Below are 24943 nucleotides of genomic sequence, written 5' to 3'. Positions count from 1 at the left end.
ACCAGACGTTGTGATGTGGTCCTCAGCTGCTAAGAAAGTCCTCATCATTGAACTAACCGTGCCATGGAGGAGGGAATACTAGTAGCACATGAGTTCAAACGGTCAAAGTACAGCGACCTGGCAGAGGACTGCAAGGGGGGAGGCTGGTCTGCGTCCATTCACCCCGTGGAGATCGGATGCAGGGGCTTCGTAGGAGGTTCTGCGACCCGGCTCCTGCGTGCGGCGGGAATGACCGGTTACAGCCTGAGGAGGGCCATTAAGGAGTTGGCAGAGGAGGCAGAGAAGGCAAGTTTCTGGATGTGGCTAAGAAGGAGGGACAACACTTGGGGCTCAACACCCCATTGAGGTCAGTTGCAGGGAGTGGCGCGGGGAGACGTCCCCGCTTAGCCACTGCCCCCCCACCGCGAGGTGTCCTGGCTTGGGGGCGAAACATCAGGGAACGGTGGCACCAGCTGACGACCCTGCAGCTGACCTCGAAGTGCACTGGAGGAGGTGCGACAGGCAGAGATGCCAAGCAGTTAGGTCTGTACTTATTAATTGTATATTTATATATGTATATGTATATATATATATATATATATATGTATATTTATATATGTATATTTATATATATATATATTTATATATATATATATATATATATATTTATATATATGTATATATATATATATACTTACAGTAGGCACCTGAGAGCCCTGGAACAACATCACCAGCGATCCCTACGGAGGATCTTGAGGATCAGTTGGGAGGACAGACGCACCAACATCAGCGTCTTGGAGGAAGCCAACATGCCCAGCATCACCACCACAATTATGCAGCACCAACTCCGCTGGACAGGTCACGTCATCCGCATGTCCAACACACGTCTTCCCAAACAGGTCCTTTACTCCCAGTTGAAGGAAGGTCAGCGTGCCCCTGGTGGGCAAAAGAAACGTTTCAAGGATAACATCAAGACCAGCTTAAAGCATTTCCACGTCCCCATGAACAACTGGGAGGAAATAGCACTGGACAGGCCTCGCTGGAAGAAATCCGTACAAGAAGGTGCAGCACTCTATGAGATGGAACTCCGCCGTATCGCAGACACAAAGCGACAACACCGCAAGGAAAGACAGAAGAAGGCTCCCCCCCCATCAACCACTCCCATTTTCCCCTGCCCACATTGCACCAAAATATGTGGATCACGGATTGGCCTACACAGCCATCTACGGATCCACAAATAGACGACCCTACGGAGGACAGTCATACTCGTTTCGAGTGACCGCCGATGATGATGATGATATATATATGTATATATATATATATAAATATATATATAAATATATACATATATATATATATATATATATATATATATATATATATATATATATATATATATATATATATATATATATATATATATATATATATAAACAAATGCTGTAAAAAGTCAGTGTTTAGTAAATGTTTCGGCAAATATAATGTAGGAGCCATCCACTAACTCATGTCAGGTGTTTGTCCAGTATTTTAATAAGTAAAGTTCAATTCAGCGGTTTTGAACACAAGAAAATAAAAATACAAATTGGAAGCATAAAAAAATACATTTATAACAATTCAAAGGACAAAAATATATATATTTTTTTTAATATTGTGGGGTTATTTTTGCTCTGCTTCACCTCTCTCCCTGAATGTTGTTTTTGGGCTTATATACAATTCCAAATCCTGAGTCAATGGGGGAGACTCACAAGACCTGTTGGATCTTTATTCCATTAAAAGTAAAACAAAAGTAAAAATAATCTTCCGAGCTTTGATGTCACAAAGTCATAGTAGGAGTAGTTGGGTTGAGGGAGGTACAGTATGCTCAAATTTAACCCTGTGGAACCCCAGAGGCGCAGCAAAATTAGTAATTGGCCAAAAATGAGCCAAAACGGAATAAGAGTGCAGTTTATCAAAAAAATAAAAATAATAATAACCCAAAATGATAGGTTGTATTATTATTTTTTAAAACAACTTCTTTATAAATTAAAAATAAAGTATTAACCTCTTAAGGCCCAAGCTGTTTGTTTACATGTTTTTTTTTTTATTTCTCTTTGCTATTTGGGCTTATTCGACCCTAATTAGAATAAAAACTAAGAATCATCTTTCGATATGATGTACCTATTAGTCCATAAGTAAAAAAAACGTGTACTTCATGTTTAGAGACATGCTAACCCTTATTTTTACACTTTTTTCCCCCAAATTTCATTGTATGTTTTACTCTTCTGACACCACCAGATGGCAGTATAAGTGTCCACATAAGCGGCCATAAGACCCCAATTCAGTAGTGTACACAATTTTGGAAATAAGAGCTAAAAAGTGCTGTCCACGCACGTGGCCAACTAAGCCTCTAATTATGTGTCACAAACACATTCTAAATGAAAAAAAGGTCAAAATATACCCATTTAACCATCCATTTTCTACCGCTTGTCCCTTTCGGGGTTGCGGGGGATGCTGGAGCCTATCTCAGGCAGGGTACACCCTGGACAAGTCGCCACCTAACCGCAGGGTAGAACATACCTTCTTATTGAATCTTATGTACATTTCTGATATGCTTTTTCAAGTGGCCTGACTGTGTAAAATGTTGGGGGCAGTGTGGACAAGACTTTGGTTTCTCTCCCGTGTGGATATACTTGTGCCTTTTCCAGTTATTGTAGTCAAAAAATCCTTTCCCACAAAATGGACACCAATGTCTTTTCTCTCCATTATGCCACCTCAGATGCAGGTTTAGCTCCACCTTCTTGACAAACTTTTTTTCACATAAGTGGCAATGGAATGGTTTCTCCCCCGTGTGGAGACGTACGTGGGCGTCCACGTCCGACTTTGTGAAGAATGCCTTGTTGCAGAACTGACAGACAAAAGATTTATTTTTGGTGTGTACCACCTGGACATGTTTGGTGAGGCCATACTTGTAGACGAAATCCTTCCCGCATTGCTGGCAGATATGGCTCCGGCCGTTGCTGTGCACTCTGCCGTGCCGTTTCAGACCGCCGGCGTCCGTGAAGCTCTTCCTACAGAGAGTGCAAGGGAATGGTCTGTGACCTGTATGGAGGTTCATGTGGCTCTCGAGGCCAGCAGAGCTGCTGAGAACACGACCGCATTGCCCACACTGGTTCTTGAGCAGACGGTCACCAATGACGGATGGAGGCTCCGGTGGTGGTACGATAGGCGGCGTTTTGACGGAAAGACCTGGGGGAGAAGCGTCAGCGTGACTCTGAGCTCTTGGGGACCGTAATGAGGTAGCTTCCCTGGCTGGCACAGTCCAAACAGCTTGAGGTATACATTTGTTTCCAGTCTCATGCTTGGTCCCTCTATCCGTGTTCTTTAATTTGGTTTGCTTGGATCTGTTTAGTTTTGCAACCGTCTTGGCTTTTGCTGCTATAGCTAATTTCTGGACCATCTGTAATTTCACTGGTCCCGAACTACTCCCGCCTTTATTCAGCCTGGTTCTTTTAGCAATCGTTTCTCCGCTCTCACTTGAACTGAGGCCATGTTTAAGCAAGTCGGCGCACGGAGAACTCGGGAGACCAGTATTGCCCGATAATGAATTGGATTGTCTTGTAAACTGTTTCAAAGACTGCTCTTCTCCAGAAAAGTTGGTACTTCCGAGAGATTCCCTGCAAGACTTTTCAGATATGGGCTTGTTGGAATTAGCAGCATCTCCAGTCGATCTCGTCCTTAAAGATTCGGTCTTGTTATTGCCAGACCGATCCTGGTGTGGGAAATGTGTTTTTTTTGAGCTAGCTTTTCCCTGAGTGGAGATACACTTCCCACGACTCCCAGGTGGGAATGCACTTTTTGTGGTCGTATCTTGAGACGTACTTGACCTTAGACACACTTTTGAGATTCCATGCGAAGATGTGTCCCCCTCATGTTCCGCACCATTATTGGATGGTAAACCACTTATTTTTTTCTTAGTATTTTGCAGGCATTTTACTTTTTTACCGGACTGTTGTTTTTCTTTCCAATAGTTCTTTCCTTCAATTTTAACAAGGGTCTTCTCTGTAGTCAAGCCAGATTCATTTTGTCCCTCATCCAGTAGTGATGGCTCCTCTAGCTGTTCTTCTGGAAGGGGAACACTGCTGTACTCATAAGCTTTGTTATTTCCTTGCGTTTCACCTAATAACCATTGCGGAGTTGGAACCTCTGGCGCTGGCAACTGTTCTGTGAAGGTTGTGGGTCTCGCGTAGCCCTTAATCCCAAATTCTGACAACATTTGATCAGCACTGGATGCCACTTCCATGTTATGTGAGTTTACTGACTGAGTCTGACTGCGATCCCCTTCTGTGTAAATTCCACCAGAAGAGTTTGGTGCAGAATCTGAGGATGGTAGGGTAAACAAAAAAAATACCTGATGCAAGTACAATTTGCACAATGTAGTATAAATGTTTTAAATCACTTTGAACTTACCTATGCCAGCACATAAGATTCCCCTACTGACAACATTGAATTCAGAGACCTTCAACATCTACAGTGGAAAAGAAAAATGGTCTAAATTAAACACAAACACAAAAGTTTGTGGATCAGACTGTTACCGTATTTTCCGGACCATAGGGCGCACCGGATTATAAAGCGCACTGCCGATGAACGGTCTATTTTTGAATTTTTTTTCCATATATTAGGCGCACCGGATTACTGGGCGCATTAAAGGAGTCTTTTTTTTCTTCTAAATGTAAAACACTTCCTTGTGGTCTACATAACATGTAATGGTGGTTCTTTGGTCAAAATGTTTTACAGATCATCTTCAAGCCCCTTTCTGACAGTCGCACCGTTTTGTGGGCGGTCTTATTTACGTGGCTCACCTTCCGGCAGCGTCTTCTGCCCGTCATCTTTGTTGTAGCGGTGTAGCGTGCAAGGACGGGAGTGGAAGAAGTGTCAAAAGATGGCGCTAACTGTTTTAATGACATTCAGACTTTACTTCAATCAATAACGGAGCAGCATTGCCTCGTCCGGAAACAACAACAAGGCCGGTGAAAAAACGTCCGACAGGAACTCTCAAATAACTAAAGTTCCTTGGGTGAATAATGTAAACTCACTACACCGGTATGTTTTAGTGCTTTCATGGCGAGTTTACTGACAGATATAAGTAAGAACTAGAGATGTCCGATAATATCGGCCTGCCGATATTATCGGCCGATAAATGCGTTAAAATGTAATATCGGAAATTATCGGTATTGTTTTTTTTTTATTATCGGTATCGGTTTGTTTTTGTTTTTTTAACTTAAATCAACATAAAAAACACAAGATACACTTACAATTAATGCACCAACCCAAAAAACCTCCCTCCTCATTCACACAAAAGCGTTGTTTCTTTCTGTTATCAATATTCTGGTTCCTACGTTATATATCAATACAGTCTGCAAGGGATACAGTCTGTAAGCACACATGATTGTGCGTGCTGCTGGTCCACTAATAGTACTAACCTTTAACAGTTAATGTTACTCATTTTCATTAATTACTAGTTTCTATGTAACTGTTTTTATATTGTTTTACTTTCTTTTTTATTCAAGAAAATGTTTTTAATTTATTTATCTTATTTTATTTTATAATTTTTTTAAAAAGTACCTTATCTTCACCATACCTGGTTGTCCAAATTAGACATCATAATGTGTTAATTCCACGACTGTATAAATCGGTTGATATCGGTATCGGTTGATATCGGTATCGGTAATTAAAGAGTTGGACAATATCGGGATATCGGCAAAAAGCCATTATCGGACATCCCTAGTAAGAACTTTGCACTACTTTATATTAGAAATGGCAACAGCGGAGGATGAATGTCCCATAACAAGAAGATAGAGAAAAAGAAGAAGCTTATCGACTAGGGTGTCGGCACGGACTACAGAGGCAGATGCGCGCAATTTTTCTGGATTTACGCAGATCCCAAATACAGATCAGCAGGTACCAGAAGGTAAAAAAAGTTGATTTTGCATAATATTGCGAAACAAAACGACAGATAACATGTCTTACCTTATACATAGAGATATCTGATAATGGCTTTTTTGCCGATATCCCGATATTGTCCAACTCTTAATTACCGATTCCGATATCAAGCGATACCGATATATACAGTGGTGGAATTAACACATTATTATGCCTAATTTTGTTGTGATGCCCCGCTGGATGCATTAAACATTGTAACTAGGTTTTCCAAAATAAATCAACTCAAGTTATGGAAAAAAGCACCAACATGGCACTGCCATATTTATTATTGAAGTCACAAAGTGCTTTTTTTTTATTTTTTAACATGCCTCAAAACAGCAGCTTGGAATTTGGGACATGCTCTCCCTGAGATAATCCTGATACCCACTACAACTATTGGGAATAATATACTTTGACTTTCACTAAGTGCATTATTATTTTTATTTTTTTTAAACATGCCTCAAAACAACAGCTACAAAAACAATGAAGGCACATAGCTTCAGTCCAGAGTATACTAGAGTAATAAAGTAAACAATAACACAGTCCTCCTTTAGTGCAAGACTGTCTGGCATACTGTATAACAGGGAATTATAAACTGGGCTCACATCCATCTTCCGCTTGTATTCATGGTGTATCTCCTTATGATTCTTGAAGAGGTGGGAGATCAAATTGCCCGTATTAAAAGAAGACGTCTTGGTTCCTCCTCGCATAAACAACTTTTTGCAGTCATTGCAAATTGCCAGTTTTTTATCCGTCAGAGACACTTTAAAATAATCCCAAACCATAGACATGGTGTCGTTAGTCAGTCACCGAGGGAGCTCGCTTGTTAGCCATGGCTACAGCACCGGCAACAACACACCCTTGTTGTTGTTATGCTGCACTCGCGGCGGTTTGATGAGGTCATCAAGCGTCGCCAGTAAACCTCTCATGCCGCAGTCGTCAGCTCTGTACTACTCCCTACATCCGTGTTTTACCGGATATGTACCGCTCCGTACAGCGCCGTTTTAAAAAGTCATTCATTTTACTTTTTGAAACCGATACCGATAATTTCCGATATTACATTTCAAGCATTTATCGGCCGATATTATCGGACATCATACACACAGCATAATAATACTCGTATGTTTAATACGCCGACAATTCTTCAAGCGGTGCGGCTTCATAGCTTACCGAAGTCGTACTAAAACATTGGATAGGTTTTTGAGCGCCGTGTGTAATGTTCTATATTTTCAATGGAACATTTAAAATGTTGGTGTTGCTTACTTGAGACCCACCATAGTGCAGGCTACACTTATCTCTTATGTTTGACTGCCATCTACTGGTCACACTTATCATTACACTATGTACAAAATAAAATAGCTTCGAGATGGGTGAGCTCAACCAAACTTATTCCTTACATTAGGCGCACCGGGTTATAAGGCGCATTGTCGAGTTTTGAGGGGGGAAAAAAAAAGGATTTTAAGTGCGTCTTATAGTCCGAAAAATGCGGGTACATACATTTTTACCAAGTTCAGAAAAGTGTTGCTTGTACAAACTCTGCAGTGTTAAAAATAATAATTATTAGGGATGCCGATAAGTGTGTTAAAATGTAATATCGGAAATTATCGGTATCGTTTTTTTTATTATCTGTATCGTTTTTTTTTGTTGTTGTTTTTTTTAATTTATTAAATCAACATAAAAAACACAAGATACACTTACAATTAGTGCACCAACCCAAAAAACCTCCCTCCCCCCATTTCTTTCTGTTATCAATATTCTGGTTCCTACATTATATATCAATATATATCAATACAGTCTGCAAGGGATACAGTCCGTAAGCACACATGATTGTGCGTGCTGCTGGTCCACTAATAGTACTAACCTTTAACAGTTAATTTTACTCATTTTCATTAATTACTAGTTTCTATGTAACTGTTTTTATATTGTTTTACTTTCTTTTTTATTCAAGAAAATGTTTTTAATTTAGTTATCTTATTTTATTATTATTTTTAAAAAGCACCTTATCTTCACCATACGTGGTTGTCCAAATTAGGCATAATAATGTGTTAATTCCACGACTGCATATATCGGTTGATATCGGTATCGGTTGATATCGGTATCGGTAATTAAAGAGTTGGACAATATCGGATATCGGCAAAAAGCCATTATCGGACATCCCTAATAATTATGCTACAGTGCAGACAAGCTGTTACACACACATATACACACACACACACACACACACACACACCTGTGGTTTTGTAAGCAGAAAATCATTTGCAGCAGCATGGTCATCTTCCTTCAGCAGGACGTAAACCATCTCCTCTTGATTACATTGTTTGTTTGGGTAAGGTGTGCTTTGCCCCACTGGTTGATGCAGCGTGCCGAGCAAGGGGTGGCCAGAAAGAAGGTCTGCAAACATAAACATGGCTCAGTGACAAATAAGCTTCTAAAACAGGTCATTTTACCAACTATTTTTAAAGGGGATGTAATGCAGCAGTGGAGGCTTTCCCAGTCTGTGAGTTAGTTGCGTTTGCTCGAAAATCACTTCGAAGACTTAAATGATTGTGTCGTAAAAAGCTCATATCAGCATAACAAGGCCAGATGAACACAATTTATTACTTGCCTTAGTCAAAATGTTGGAATGACGATTGTTTACTGAACTAAGAACAAAGCTGTCAGACAACGCCAGACGAATGGCGAAGATGACAAAATGTTATCTAATGGAAAAACAGTCGATAGATTTGAAAAAAAAGAAAAAAGAATTGCTATTACTGCCATTATTTTTGCCGTGTCTAAAAGACGAATGGAAGTTTGCACGACTTCCATACTCATGCAAGGTTTATGTGTTATAGCTAATCATTTAAAGGGGAGCTATGCTTATTTTAATGTGTCAATATTTAATCGATGCATGCTTCAATACATGTAAAAAATTGAATTTGTCCACAAATTAGGTGGCCTAAAAACAGCTGTGCTCTATAGCCCGAATACTACGGTATTTTAAAAACCCGAAAGGAGACGGGGAGCGCATGAAATGAGAAGGAATGACACGGGAGATTGGCGGCAGCAGTCTCGGCTCAGTAGAGGTGGAGAAGGCTGGCCGACAACACGTACGAGGATGCCCACATAAGTACGTCCGTCAATTTGCGATGTCACAAATGGGCCGCTGTTCAAAAAGGCTTTCAGAGGCATCCAAAACTGCATGCGAGCTCACACTCAAATGCATGACCCTTATGAGTTGGCGCTTTGGCATTGTTTAACACGAGTATCCAACATGGTAACCTCTAAAAGTCAGACAAGAGGAAAAAAAAAAAATATATATATATATATATATACTTTTTATGGTTAATACAAAGAGTCAAGGTGACCTCACCTCCACAGCCTGTATGGCTGCTCAAAGGTTCTTGTGCGTCGTCCCAGTCTTCATTCTCAGGAGAGTGTGACGTTGTAATGTCACCATCTGATAGTGGAGCTAAGAGGTTGTCTGCTTGTGATCCTCCACCAGCATCTGTTGTCATGTGTCGTGTTGGAGGCTGCACCCCTCTACTCTCCTCACCTGAATTATAATGAAGCTGTGAGGACTCAGGTGGTTTGTCTTCATGGTCTTCAGTCTTCACAGAGACAACAGTCAGTGGAAACTTGGTGAGATCAGCCTCCTCCAGGCGTAGATGACACTCTTCCACCTCTTCTTCTTTAAACAGGGTGGGCTGTGGATCCTCTCCATGGAGAGGGGGATATTTTTCTTGATGATCAGTCAGCTGCCGGACGTCTGCAGGAAACAAACCACCCACTTTACCTCAGACATGTCAAATATTATCTTCTCCATCACTCGTGGATGTTACAGCGAGTCTATTTTTAGTGTAGCTTCAGACTAGGGCTGCAACAACTAATCGATTAAATCGATTAAAATAGATTATAAAAATAGTTGACTATTAATTTAGTCATCGATTCGTTGGATCTATGCTATGCGCATGCGCAGAGGATTTTTTAATTTTTTTTTTTTTTAAATAAAATAAACCTTTATTTATAAACTGCAACATGTACAAACAGCTGAGAAACAATAATCAAAATAAGTATGGTGCCAGTATGCTGTTTTTTTTCCAATAAAATACTGGAAAGGATAGAAATGTAGTTTGTCTCTTTTATCCGATTATTAATCGATCAATCGAAGTAATAATCGACAGATTAATCGATTATCAAATGAATCGTTAGTTGCAGCCCTACTTCAGACAAAGCAATAATAAGTGTTAACTGTGTCAAAATAAATACAAAGTCCTATAAGTAAAATGTAAATCATTGTACATGTGGCCATTTGGACATTCCATGCGAGTAAGACCAGAGAAAGGATTGCTAAAAGAACCAGACTGAATAAAAGCGGTAGTATTTCGGGACCAGTGAAATTACAGATGGTCCAGAAATTAGCTAAAGCAGCAAAAAGCCAATATATATATATATATATATATATATATATATATATATATATATTAGGGCTGCAACTAACAATTAATTTGATGATCGATTAATCTGTCGATTATTACTTCGATTGATCGATTAATAATCGGATAAAAGAGACAACTACATTTCTATCCTTTACAGTATTTTATTGAAAAAAAACAGCATACTGGCACCATACTTATTTTGATTATTGTTTCTCAGCTGTTTGTACATGTTGCAGTTTATAAATAAAGGTTTATTTAAAAAAAATAAAAAATTCAAAAGCCTCTGCGCATGCGCATAGCATAGATCCAACGAATCGATGACTAAATTAATCGGCAACTATTTTTATAATCGATTTTAATCGATTAGTTGTTGCAGCCCTAATATATATATATATGAAATACTTTAATCTCAGTGAATTCTAGCTATAAATATACTCCTGTATGTAAATACATACAAATTTGAGTTTAAATGCATATACATCTATAAACAAAAACATATACATTTTTGTGATATTATTAAGATTTTGGTTTTCGTCAAACACTATATTGTTATGTATGTACTTTGTATAATGTATGAATAATAAACGTCTCGTTAGCCTAGCAGGCTAGCACGTATCCCTGATCCGCGCTTGCCCCGCTTCTGCTTCCTCTCACGCCGCATTGGGCGCTCCCTCTGCGGCTGCAGCGCAGCAATGTGGACCGAGGCTACGGTGGGCCGACAAGACGAGTTCCTCTAGTTTTTGAGTCCTGACGTCCTCGGGTTTTTTTTTTTTTTGGTTTTCGTCCACGAAGAGCTACTGTCAATGTCAAACAACAACTTCCGACATTGAATAAAACAAAAACGATCTCTACACAAAGTAGTACCATGCATGTGGAACACAACCTGCTACAAACAATGGCCGCCATCTTGATTTAGTACTACCTTTAATTATATTCGAACTGAGATATCAAATAAGATTCTGTATTGTGAAGTCGAGCCGGCTTAGTATATTAGCAACATAAATAATTTAAAATGATTAAGTTAGTAAACATGCAAACATACCTTCAATGTTTAGCACAATTTGACGGTCTTGCGGATCACGAAGTCGCTCCTTCTCTCTTGTTCGAGAAAGTTCCCTCTCGTACGACGCTATCGTTCGTTCAAACAGCGCGACTATTTCATCAGCTGCCACCATTAGTCGCTCATTCACCCACCCTTTCAACATTTTAATGATTTTTTAAAAAATTAAATCAAACTACGTCAAGCAGGCGTTTTGTTTGGGGTGTCGTCTTCCTCTCTTCCGCTTTCTTGGCCGGATGTTTGGGCCGTCAGCTTGACGAACTCGAGCTTGCTTGACGTTGAACTGCTGCCACCTGGCGGCAGTATTGAAGATTGCAGCTTGGGAAGACAAAAAAGATTGATTGATTGACTGAATTTGATTGAAACTTCTATTAGTAAATTGCACAGTTCAGTACATATTCCGTACAATTGACCACTAAATGGCAACACCCGAATACGTTTTTGAACTTTTTAATCGGGGTCCACGTAAATCAATTCAAGAGCGCCATCAAAATATGTTTTTGTATCACAAAAATGCGTACAACACAAAGAAAACAAGAATGGCTTCTGAAAGTACACGTAGAGTATAACCCATGTTGTTTTAAGTTAAAACAGAAAGTCTTATTTGCTTCAGAGCCAAAAAACATTCAGACATCCATCCATCCATCCATTTTCTACCGCTTGTCCCTTTTGGCCCCTGTGCCACCGTGCTGCCCACACATAATAAATAATAAATAACCTCAGGGCTGTGAATGTTTGGGCACTAAACGATTCGATTCTTTAGTGTAACAATTCGATTAAAAACGATTCTGGATTCAATTTCATCCATCCATCCATCTTCTTCCGCTTATCCGAGGTCGGGTCGCGGGGGCAGCAGCCTAAGCAGGGAAGCCCAGACTTCCCTCTCCCCAGCCACTTCGTCCAGCTCCTCCCGGGGGATCCCGAGGCGTTCCCAGGCCAGCCGGGAGACATACTCTTCCTGGGTGCTCCCCGTGGCCTCCTACCGGTCGGACGTGCCCTAAAAACGTTCCTTTGGGAGGCATTCGGGTGGCATCCTGACCAGATTCCTGAACCACCTCATCTGGCTCCTCTCCATGTGGAGGAGCAGCGGCTTTACTTTGAGCTCCTCCCGGATGACGGCCGCTTGTACCCATGATCTTGTCCTTTCGGTCATAACCCAAAGGTAAATTGAGAGCTTTGCCTTCCGGCTCAGCTCCTTCTTCACCACAACGGATCGATACAGCGTCCGAATATGTTATGTTTATATATATATATATGTATATATATATATAAACGTGTATGTATATATATATATATATATATATATATATATATATATATATATATATATATATATATATATATATATATATATATATATATATATATATATATATATATATATATATATATATATATATATATATATATATATATATATATATATATATATATATATATATATATATATATATATATATATATATATAATTAGGGATGTCCGATAATGGCTTTTTGCCGATATCCGATATTCCGATATTGTCCAACTCTTTAATTACCGATACCGATATCAACCGATACCGATACTGATATATACAGTCGTGGAATTAACACATTATTATGCCTAATTTGGACAACCAGGTATGGTGAAGATAAGGTACTTTTTAAAAAAATGAATAAAATAAAATAAGATAAATAAATTAAAAACATTTTCTTGAATAAAAAAGAAAGTAAAACAATATAAAATCAGTTACATAGAAACTAGTAATTAATGAAAATTAGTAAAATTAACTGTTAAAGGTTAGTACTATTAGTGGAGCAGCAGCACGCACAATCATGTGTGCTTACGGACTGTATCCCTTGCAGACTGTATTGATATATATTGATATATAATGTAGGAACCACAATATTAATAACAGAAGGAAACAACCCTTTTGTGTGGGGGAGGGAGGTTTTTTGGGTTGGTGCACTAATTGTAAGTGTATCTTGTGTTTTTTATGTTGATTTAATTAAAAAAACAAAAACGATACAGATAATAAAAAAAACGATACCGATAATTTCCGATATTACATTTTAAAGCATTTATCGGCCGATAATATCGGCCGGCCGATATTATCGGACATCTCTAGAGCTGGATGAAGTGGCTGGGGAGAGGGAAGTCTGGGCTTCCCTGCTTAGGCTGCTGCCCCCGCGACCCGACCTCGGATAAGCGCAAGAAAATGGATGGATGGATACATATATCTGTTAGGTCAGGAAAAAACAAAGAGGCTATTTCATCCCTACAAGCCTGTCTTCAGAGGAGGATTTTTTTTTTGGTGAAAAATAAAAAAATAATAAAAACTTGTTTTTAATCCCCTGAAGAGCAGGGAAACCTACAAAACAGGCTTGTAGGGATGAACAACATTTTGTAACCCAATGCTGCCACCGGGTCAAAAAGTTTGGGGACCCCTGACTTAAATGAATGATAATATTTACAGGCAATTGACATAATAACAATTTGTAAGATTATAATTCATTACAATCATAAACAGATGATTAAACCAGATTTTATTTGTTGTTTTACAGTAATACAGAACATTTACACAACACAAACATTTCATTACCATTAATGTATCAATAATGACAATTGTATAAATTAATATAGATGGCATATAGTTGTAGCTGCACACCAACTGTGAACTCATGAGGGAATCTGGTATCATACACACAGCACATCTCACTTTCAAGGTGACTTCTCACATGTGACATTACGTTTCTATCATTCGACAATCTTTTAGCCCAAACTGATCAGGAAGGAACATATTTAGCCGTGTCTTCTCAAGAATAACTTTGGTCATAAACTGAAACCATTTTCGCCCAACTGTCTTCTCGTGTGTATTATTACCATATTTGAGAGAATCTTTAAACACAAAACTGAACAACCAGAGAATTACTCGCCTGTGTGAGTCCACATGTGTTGAGTTAAATTGTGCTTATAGTAAAAGGTTCTGGCACAAACTGAGCAGCTAAAATGTTTTTCTCGAGTGTGTATCTGCATGTGCCGAGTCAAATTACTCTTCAGAGTAAATTTGTTACCACAAACTAAACAATCAAAAGGCTTTTCTCCAGTATGCGTTCTCATGTGTATTTCCATATTTGACTTTTGAGAGAATCTTTGACCACAAACTGAACAACCAAAGGATTTTTCGCCCGTGTGTGTTCTCATGTGTATTACCATGTTTGACTTTTGACAGAACCTCTGACCACAAACTGAACAACTAAATGATTTTTCGCCTGTGTGTGTCCACACGTGTTGAGTCAAATTGTGCTTATGAGAAAAGCTTTTACCACAAACTGAGCAAATAAAGGGTTTTTCCCTGGTGTGCGTCTGCATGTGTCGAGCCAAATTCCCCTTTCGAGAGAATCCTTTACCGCAAACTGAACAACTAAAAGGTTTTTCCCCCGTGTGCGTCCGCATGTGTGGAGTCAAATCCCTCTTAAAAGGAAATCTTTTATCACAAACGGAGCAGCTCACACGTTTTTTAACTGTCTTCTTTTTAGAGCGTTTGTCAGTTTGAGTCCCTATATCACCTTCACAGCCTGTATCGCTGCTCAAAGGTTCTTGGGTGTCTTCATCTTCAGGAGAGTGTGACGCTGTGTCTTCACTATCTGACATTGGAGCTAAGAGGTGGTCTGCTTGTGCGTCATCTTCATCATCTTCAATCTTCACAGAGACAACGGTCAGTGGCAACTTGGTGAGATCAGCCTCCTGTGGCCCTAAAATATACTTTCCCTCCTGCGTGATCCAGAGGTCCTCCTCTTCCTCTTTAAAGTGGGGGGGTTGTGGATCCTCTTGCTCCAAACTAGACCTGCCCCCCTGCAGCTTCCGGGGACGTTCTTGATGACAAAACAGCTGCTGGATGTCTGCAAAGCAAGTAGGAATAGTTGTAAAAAAAACAATTTCCAGACACCCACAAATGTTAACAAACTAGTGGTGTCAAAATACCGTGTTAATTGCAATTATTAATTGCAGTTATTTTTAGAGTGTTACGTTTTTAAATCGTGTTAATCTAACTTTTAATCACTAACATTACTGTCTACGTATGGCAACCGGCTGCCTCACTCTCTTCTTGTGCTTGACTGAGCACAACAACATACTGCCATGCGGCACAAAATTAAATGTAGCCACCGTCTCACTCTGTCACAAGACTGAGGTTAGCGGCTTTAAATAGTGGATAGGATGAATGAAATCAAACCAACACTGTAAAACATGCATAAAAAACGTATCAGAAATGTTTTTTATGGTTTGTGTACAATTATGTAAATATTGTCTTGTTTTTCCACAGAGTAGACATTGTTAATGTTTTGAGTCTATTTACAAAACCCCAAAACCAGTGAAGTTGGTACGTTGTGTAAATGGTGAATAAAAACAGAATACAATGATTTGAAAATCTTTTTCAACTTATATTCAATTGAATAGACTGCAAAGACAAGATATTTAAAGGCCTACTGAAATGAATTTTTTTTATTTAAACAGGAATAGCAGATCCATTCTATGTGTCATACTTGATCGTTTCGCGATATTGCCATATTTTTGCTGAAAGGATTTAGTAGAGAAAATCGACGATAAAGTTCGCAACTTTTGCTCACTGATAAAAAAAAAGCCTTGCCTGTACCGGAAGTAGCGTGACGTCACAGGAGCTAGTATTCCTCACAATTCCCCATTGTTTACAATGGAGCGAGAGAGATTCGGACCGAGAAAGTGACGATTACCCCATTAATTTGAGCGAGGATGAAAGATTCGTAGATGAGGAACGTTACAGTGAAGGACTTGAGAGGCAGTGATGGACGTATCTTTTTTCGCTCTGACCGTAACTTAGGTACAAGCTGGCTCATTGGATTCCACACTCTCCTTTTTCTATTGTAGATCACAGATTTGTATTTTAAACCACCTCGGATACTATATCCTCTTGAAAATGAGAGTCGAGAACGCGAAATGGACATTCACAGTGACTGAACATGTAAATACACGATTAATAATATTCAGCTTTTCGAAGCTAAAAAAATAGAAGCTAACCTAGCCACGTAGCCAACGTGATAGCATAGCAGTCTCAAATGCAGATAGAAACTAAATTAAAAAAAACCCTGACTGGATGGATAGACAGAAGATCAAAAATACTATTAAACCATGAACATGTAAATACACGATTAATAATATTCAGCTTTTCGAAGCTAAAAAAAATAGAAGCTAACCTAGCTACGTAGCCAACGTGATAGCATCAGTCTCAAATGCAGATAGAAACTAAATTAAAAAAAACCCTGACTGGATGGATAGACAGAAGATCAAAAATACTATTAAACCATGAACATGTAAATACACGATTAATAATATTCAGCTTTTCGAAGCTTAAAAAAATAGAAGCTAACCTAGCAACGTAGCCAACGTGATAGCATCAGTCTCAAATGCAGATAGAAACTAAATTAAAAAAAACACTGACTGGATGGATAGACAGAAGGTCAAAAATACTATTAAACCATGGACATGTAAATACACGATTAATAATATTCAGCTTGGCGAAGCTAAAAAGAATAGAAGCTAACCTAGCTACGTAGCCAACGTGATAGCATCAGTCTCAAATGCAGATAGAAACTAAATAAATAAAAAACCTGACTGGATGGATAGACAGAAGATCAAAAATACTATTAAACCATGAACATGTAAATACACGATTAATAATATTCAGCTTGGCGAAGCTAAAAAAAACAGAAGCTAACTTAGATGCGGCGGCAAGCTTACTCACTGTAGTGCGTCTGCTATCCTGCTCAAAACACAACACAACCTCCTGGTGTTGGTGTTGCTGTAGTCCGCCGCTCCACCGATCGCACCTACAACTTTCTTATTTGCAGTCTCCATTGTCCATTAAACAAATTGCAAAAGATTCACCAACACAGATGTCCAGAATACTGTGGAATTTTGTCGAAGAAAACAGAGGTATTTGAATTGGGTCCAAACACTTCCCTTGACCTCGTGACGTCACGCGCATACGTCATCATACCGCGACGTTTTCAAGCGGAAGTTTCCTGGGAAGTTTAAAATGTCACTTTATAAGTTAACCCGGCCGTATTGGCATGTGTTGCAATGTTAAGATTTCATCATTGATATATAAACTATCAGACTGCGTGGTCGCTAGTAGTGGCTTTCAGTAGGCCTTTAATGTTCAAACTGAGAAACAACTTCTTTTTTTTTGCAAAAAATCATTAACTTAGAATTTAATGGCAGCAACACATTGCAAAAATGTTGCCACTGGGCCATTTTTACCACTGTGTTACATGGCCTTTCCTTTTAACAACACTCAGTAAACGCTTGGGAACTGAGGAGACATTTATTAGTTAAATGTGTTAGCTTAAAACCAATGTTGGTCACATATGCTAGCACTGTGATTTATAGCAGTGTTTTTCAACCACTGTGCCGCGGCACACTAGTGTGCCGTGAGATATTGTCTGGTGTGCCGTAGGAAATTATGCAACTTCACCTAATTGGTCCAAAAAATATTTTTTTGCAAATCAATAATTATAATCTGCAAGTAATGTGCCGTTACTTAGTGTCTTTGCTGTGTCGAGCTCGGCACGGTAACCATGTAATACTCTTCGATATCAGTAGGTGGCAGCAGGTAGTTAATTGCTTTGTAAAAGTCGGAATGTGTCGGGTGAGACAAGGATGGTTTGTTGTGATCCCAATATGCAGACCACAGCGGAAGGCAGCGTACAGGTAAAAAGGTAAGTACGTAATGCTTAAATCAAAAATAAGGAAAAGGAAAAGGCAATGAAGCATTGGGATGGCTATGCAAAACAACAGTAAAACTGAACGGGCTACAAAGTAAACATAAACAGAATGCTGGACGACAGCAAAAACTTACGGCGTCTACAAAGTACATCCGTACATGACATGACAATCAACAATGTCCACACAAAGAAGGATAGCATGAATTGATTAACGTGGAAACCAAGTTGAAAAACTTATTCGGGTGTTACCATTTAGTGGTTAATTGTACGAATATGTACTGTACTGTGTAAGCTTTACTGTTTCATATAATGTATTATCTTCCTTTGCAATCTACTAAGAAAGTTTCAATCAATCAATCAAAATCAAACGATTTAAATAGCCTTGCTTGCTAACACAAAGCAGGTACGGGGAATAGCGCTCAAAGGAAGACATGAAACTGCTACAGGAAAACACCAACAAAACAGGAAGGGCCACCAAAATAACAGCGCAAGACAAAAACTAAAGCACTACACAGGAAAACAGCAACAAACTCAAAATAAGGCACGACGACCTGGTGGAGTTTCATTTTTTAATGTTTTCTGCTGGTGGTGTGCCTCCGGGATTTTTTTATGAAAAAAAACGTGCCTTGCCTCAAAAAAGGTTGAAAAACACTGATTTATAGGTATTGTTATTTATTGTATATTATTTGAAGCAGAGGAAAAGCAACACGTTCAACATTCAATACTTATTCCTCAGGAAAGCGTTCGTACCGTGTTTTGATTGAATGACTTCAGCACTTTATGTGGACCTAATATTTCATTTTAGTAAATAAAACAGACTGCATCCGTTCAAGTCTGTTAAAAACAATAACTGATTTAAAGCCCCTCTTGTGTTAATACATCTATCTTTATGATAATGTTTTTTTATTTGAAAAAAAACTCAAAATGAGGGCATTTGTCAACATTTTTAGTTGAGATTTAAAACAAGATTCATTATATTAATTAATTACAGATCATAATTGATTATTCACTGTTTTTTAATCTCTTGACTATAAACAATTTTTGTACAGAAGAATTATAGACGTGAAAAGTTACGTTCTAAAGGCGTGTATATCGCTGGCCTTAGTCTTTACTGTGCTCCCAGGAGGAAAACCTGTTAAAAAGTGTTCTACTAGATCAGGGGTCACCAACGCGGTGCCCGCGGGCACCAGGTCGCCCGTAAGGACCAGATGAGTAGCCCGCTGGCCTGTTCTAAAAATAGCTCAAATAGCAGCACTTACCAGTGAGCTGCCTCTATTTTTTCAATTGTATTTTTTTACTAGCAAGCCGGTCTCGCTTTGCTCGACATTTTTAATTCTAAGATAGACAAAACTCAAATAGAATTTGAAAATCCAAGAAAATATTTTAAAGACTTGGTCTTCACTTGTTTAAATAAATTCATTATTGTTTTACTTTGCTACTTATAACTTTCAGAAAGACAATTTTAGAGAAAAAAATACAACCTTAAAAATGATTTTAGGATTTTTAAACACTTATACCTTTTTACCTTTTAAATTCCTTCCTCTTCTTTCCTGACAATTTAAATCAATGTTCAAGTACATTTATTTTTTTTATTGTAAAGAATAATAAATACATTTTAATTTAATTCTTCATTTTAGCTTCTGTTTTTTCGACGAAGAATATTTGTGAAATATTTCTTCAAACGTATTATGATTAAAATTCAAAAAAATTATTCTGGCAAATCTAGAAAATCTGTGGAATCAAATTGAAATCTTATTCCAAAGTCTTTTGAATTTCTTTTAACATTTTTGTTCTGGAAAATCTAGAAGAAATAATGATTTGTCTTTGTTAGAAATATAGCTTGGTCCAATTTGTTATATATTCTAACAAAGTGTAGATTGGATTTTAACCTATTTAAAACATGTCATCAAATTTCTAAAATTAATCTTAATCAGGAAAAATGACTAATGATGTTCCATAAATTCTTTTTTTAAGTTTTTCTCTTCTTTTTTTCGGTTGAATTTTAAAGAGTCGAAATTGAAGATAAACTATGTTTCAAAATTTAATTGTCATTTTTTTCGTGTTTTCTCCTCTTTTAAACCGTTCAATTAAGTGTAAATATCATTAATTATTAATAATAACATAGAGTTAAGGGTAAATTGAGCAAATTGGCTATTTCTGGCAATTTATTTAAGTGTGTATCAAACTGGTAGCCCTTCGCATTAATCAGTACCCAAGAAGTATCTCTTGGTTTCAAAAAGGTTGCTGACCCTGTACTAGATGGACTAGATGACAGTTTTACTCACTTGGACTGATGCGAAGCTGTGAGGACTCAGGTGGTTGCTCTTCGTGGTCGTCAGTCTTCACAGAGACACCAGTCGGTGGCAACTTAATGAGATCAGCCTCCTCCAGTCCCTGGAGACACTTCACCTCCAGATTGGTACGGAGTTCTTCATTTTCTTCTTTAATGTGAGGGGGCTGTTGGTAGTCTGTAGGGTACAAGACAAACAAACACATTTCAGCATTTCTACAAATGGAATAACCATGATGTATTTATTATAATGAACTTTGTAATCAAGAGGAATTGTATCCGGCAGCCCAGACCCAATATTTACAACATTGTGGCATCGGCTGTTTGAGGCTGTGTGGTGGAAGTACGCTACATTCCTTTCATAGTGGACAACTAGCTCCAAAATGGCCCGCTATATATTGGACAACAACTCCAAGAATGCAACCCAGCCAAGAAGCGGACACCTGAGGCTACTTTGGGCTAATTAAGGAGTGACAAAAGACTCCTGAAAAAAGAGCAGAAAGGAAGAGCCCGGGGCTTGAAAGACCAGGAGCAGTAGCCCTTGTGTGGTGTTCGGGTCTGTGGGACCCGTTTTCATTTTCTTATTAAAAGAAAAACGATACAATTAATTAATTTTTCAAACTGAGACTCACTGACTTTGGCTCATTTTCTGTGAAGAACATATATCAGAATTAGGGATGTCCGATAATGGCTTTTTGCCGATATCCGATATTCCGATATTGTCCAACTCTTTAATTACCGATACCGATATCAACCGATACCGATATCAACCGATATATGCAGTCGTGGAATTAACACATTATTATGCCTAATTTGGACAACCATGTATGGTGAAGATAAGGTACTTTAAAAAAAAATAAATAAATAAGATAACTAAATTTAAAAAAAATTCTTGAATAAAAAAGAAAGTAAAACAATATAAAAACAGTTACATAGAAACTAGTCATTAATGAAAATGAGTAAAATTAACTGTTAAAGGTTAGTACTATTAGTGGAGCAGCAGCACGCACAATCATGTGTGCTTACGGACTGTATCCCGTGCAGACTGTATTAATATATATTGATATATAATGTAGGAACCAGAATATTGGGGGGAGGGAGGTTTTTTGGGTTGGTGCACTAATTGTAAGTGTATCTTGTGTTTTTTATGTTGATTTAATAAAAAAATTTAAAAAATTTAAAAAAACAACGATACAGATAAAAAAAAACGATACCGATAATTTCCGATATTACATTTTAACGCATTTATCAGACATCCCTAATCAGAATACATATTTAATGACCACACACCATACACCCCCCCTACACATTTATATTACATATAAAATGTATAGGGCTACAACTAACGATTTATTTGATAATCGATGAATCTGTCGATTATTACTTCGATTAATCAATTAATAATCAGATAAAAGAGACAAACTACATTTCTATCCTATCCAGTATTTTATTGGGAAAAAAACAGCATACTCGCACCATACATATTTTGATTATTGTTTCTCAGCTGTTTGTAACTGTTGCAGTTTATAAATAAAGGTTTATTAAAAAAAATAATAATTAAAAATTTCAACAACAGAAATTTTTTAAAAAAGCCTCTGCGCATGCGCATAGCATAGATCCAACGAATCGATGACTAAATTAATCGGCAACTATTTTTATAATCGATTTTAATCGATTTAATCGATTAGTTGTTGCAGCCCTAAATAGAAGTGTGGAAATTGATGTTCTGTGTACCACACACACACACACACACACACACACGCACACACGCACACACGCACACACACAGCAGGCCTAGACAGGAGGAGGACAGAGTGTAGGTACACAGAACATCAGGGGGTCAAATGTGCGAGAAAATGAGAGCAGACAGTGTTGACAAACAATGTTGCAACCTTGTGTGGGAACCGCCGTGTGTGTGTGCGTGTGTGTGGTACACAAAACATACAGAACATCAATTTCCACACTTCTATTTGCCCCGGGTCCAGTGGACCCGGACATTTTATATGTAATAGAAATGTGTAGGGGGGGTGTATGGTGTGTGTGGTCATTAAATATGTATTCTGATATATTTTCTTCACAGAAAATGAGCCAGTCAGTGAGTCTCAGTTTCAAAAATTAATTAATTGTATCATTATTATTTTAATAAAAAATGAAAACGGGTCCCACAGACCCGAACACCACACAAGACTGGAATCTAAAAAAACCCAGTGTCCATTCTTTAAAGAGATTGAGTCACCAACACGTGGGATTCTTTGTTTGGGATTCAATGGAATGATATGCAGGCACACGAATGATTACAGAGACGGTGCACTTATTTTGGTAAATAAAGCCAAATCGTAAAAAAACTGGCGTGTACAAAAACCAAGGTGGTGTGATTGTTGATGCATCCGATAAAAAAAATGGATTTCGATCATTTGTACAAAATGTATCTTCTGGAGGTAGACAATGGCAAATTACATCTCATGTTTTGACTGTTTTCTATTATGCAATTAAAAAGTACAGTTAAAATATTTTTCGAAGTACTTAAAAAAAACACAGAGGCTATTTCATCCCTACAAGCCTGTTTCGCAGGTTTCCCTGCTGTTTACGGGATTTGTACCCCCTCTTCAGGGGATTTTCTCCCCCCCCTGAAGAGGGGTTGTAAACAGGAAACAGGCTTGTAGGGATGAAATAGCCTCTATGTTTTTTGTCCATTCTTTAAAGAGATTGAGTCACCTACGCGTGGGATTCTTTGTTTGGGATTCAATGGAATGATATGCAGGCACACGAATGATTACAGAGACGGTGCACTTATTTTGGTAAATAAAACCAAATCGTAAAAAACTGGGGTGTACAAAAACCAAGGTACCACAGGTACCATGTGATTGTTGATAACAAAATGGATTTCGATCATTTATACAAAATGTATCTTCTGGAGGTAGACAACGGCAAATGACATCTCGTGTTTTTACGTGTTTTCTATTATGCAATTAAAAAGTACAGTTAAAATATTTTTTAAGTACAATTTATAGCCACAATGTGTACGAGTACAGGGCCGCCATCTTGGACTATATAGTTACGGTAATATGATCATGTCTACACTTTAATGTGTGAATTGATTTAGTAGAAAATATAACATACCTTCAATGTGTAGCACCTTTCGAGTCTTGCTAACAGCTGCCTGTTGTTGTCGACGTCGCTCATTTTCCTCGCTGGTTCGAGAAAGTTCCTCCTCGTACGACGCCATCGATTTTTCAAGTCACTTGATATATTTCATTTCGTCACTACACACATTTGTCGATTCCCTATCAATTATTTCAAACATTTAAATGTTTTTTTCACTCTTTCACACTTCGAGTATTTGTCCTCCGTCGTCTGGCTGCAGTGACCATAGACATCTTATAAGTAGACGCAGCATCGAGCGCTACTGCCTACTGGCGCTGACGAGACGCGGGGCCGCCATCTTGGAGTGGTGATCCGCTCCACTCAGTGCAATTCATTTGGCAGGAGCAATGAACTGTCAGCGCATTTAACTCATCTTACCTCACTGAATACCACTGATTTTCACAAGCTTTTTTTGTCCTACGTGTAGCTATGATAAATGACACATGTTTTGGCATGTTTTATTATTCATAGTTTCCTTAACAATAATAGAATATTCTTATATGACCAGACGTCTGAGATCAAAACTGGGAAAATAATCCCAGAAAGGGGGGGGGGGGGGCAGCTATTTTTAAATTGAAGAAACGATATGATTAGGTTATATATACATGCGTATATCCTACATAAACAATGTATGAATACTAGAGATGTCCGATAATATCGGTCTGCGGATATTATCGGGAGATAAATGCGTTAAAATGTAATATTGGAAATTATGGGTATCGTTTTTTTTATTATCAGTATCGGGGTTTTTTTTTAAATTATTTTATTTTTTTATTAAATCCACATAAAAAACACAAGATACACTTACAATTAGTGCACCAACCCAAAAAACCTCCCTCACACTCATTCACACAAAAGGGTTGTTTCTTTCTGTTATTAATATTCTGGTTCCTACATTATATATCAATATATATCAATACAGTCTGCAAGGGATACAGTCCGTAAGCACACATGATTGTGCGTGCTGCTGCTCCACTAATAATACTAACCTTTAACAGTTAATTTTACACATTTTCATTAATTACTAGTTTCTATGTAACTGTTTTTATATTGTTTTACTTTCTTTTTTATTCAAGAAAATGTTTTTAATTTATTTATCTTATTTTATTTTATTAATTTTTTTAAAAAGTACCTTATCTTCACCATACCTGGTTGTCCAAAGTAGGCATATTAATGTGTTAATTCCACGACTGTATATATCGGTTGATATCGGTATCGGTTGATATCGGTATCGGTAATTAAAGAGTTGGACAATATCGGCATATCGGATATCGGCAAAAAGCCATTATCGGACATCCCTAATGAATACATTAGATATCTATATATCTTAGGGACCTATAGACTGTATCTCTG

At 38.0% G+C, this 24943-nt stretch overlaps 3 protein-coding genes across 4 annotated transcripts in view; all 3 read right to left on the bottom strand.

The window, feature by feature from the left end:
• The window catches only part of LOC133632174 (zinc finger protein 37-like), a 162801-nt gene that overhangs the window by 82519 nt on the left and 55339 nt on the right, over nucleotides 1-24943 (bottom strand). The gene's annotated exons all lie outside the window — the stretch shown is intronic.
• Nucleotides 1493-11675, bottom strand: LOC133632168 (uncharacterized). 2 transcript variants are annotated; one of them, XM_062024448.1, is made up of 6 exons: nucleotides 11398-11675; nucleotides 9473-9685; nucleotides 9290-9388; nucleotides 8168-8328; nucleotides 4426-4483; nucleotides 1493-4335 (listed from the first exon to the last, which is right to left on the bottom strand). In XM_062024448.1, the coding sequence occupies exons 1-6, from the start codon at nucleotides 11558-11560 to the stop codon at nucleotides 2540-2542; spliced, it is 2490 nt and encodes an 829-aa protein (XP_061880432.1). In that variant the 5' UTR covers nucleotides 11561-11675; the 3' UTR covers nucleotides 1493-2539. The 2 variants fall into 2 exon arrangements, with proteins under 2 accessions (XP_061880432.1, XP_061880431.1); XM_062024447.1 differs by having other exon boundaries at nucleotides 9290-9685.
• On the bottom strand, nucleotides 13845-23850 carry LOC133632176 (zinc finger protein 771-like). Its single transcript, XM_062024461.1, has 3 exons — nucleotides 23567-23850; nucleotides 20442-20624; nucleotides 13845-15297 (listed from the first exon to the last, which is right to left on the bottom strand). The coding sequence occupies exons 1-3, from the start codon at nucleotides 23670-23672 to the stop codon at nucleotides 14324-14326; spliced, it is 1263 nt and encodes a 420-aa protein (XP_061880445.1). The 5' UTR covers nucleotides 23673-23850; the 3' UTR covers nucleotides 13845-14323.

The sequence above is a fragment of the Entelurus aequoreus genome, linkage group LG17 (assembly GCF_033978785.1).
Source record: "Entelurus aequoreus isolate RoL-2023_Sb linkage group LG17, RoL_Eaeq_v1.1, whole genome shotgun sequence".
NCBI lineage: Eukaryota > Metazoa > Chordata > Actinopteri > Syngnathiformes > Syngnathidae > Entelurus > Entelurus aequoreus.
The sequence above is the reverse complement of the archived record's forward strand: the minus strand, read 5'-3'. Positions and strand labels throughout refer to the sequence as shown.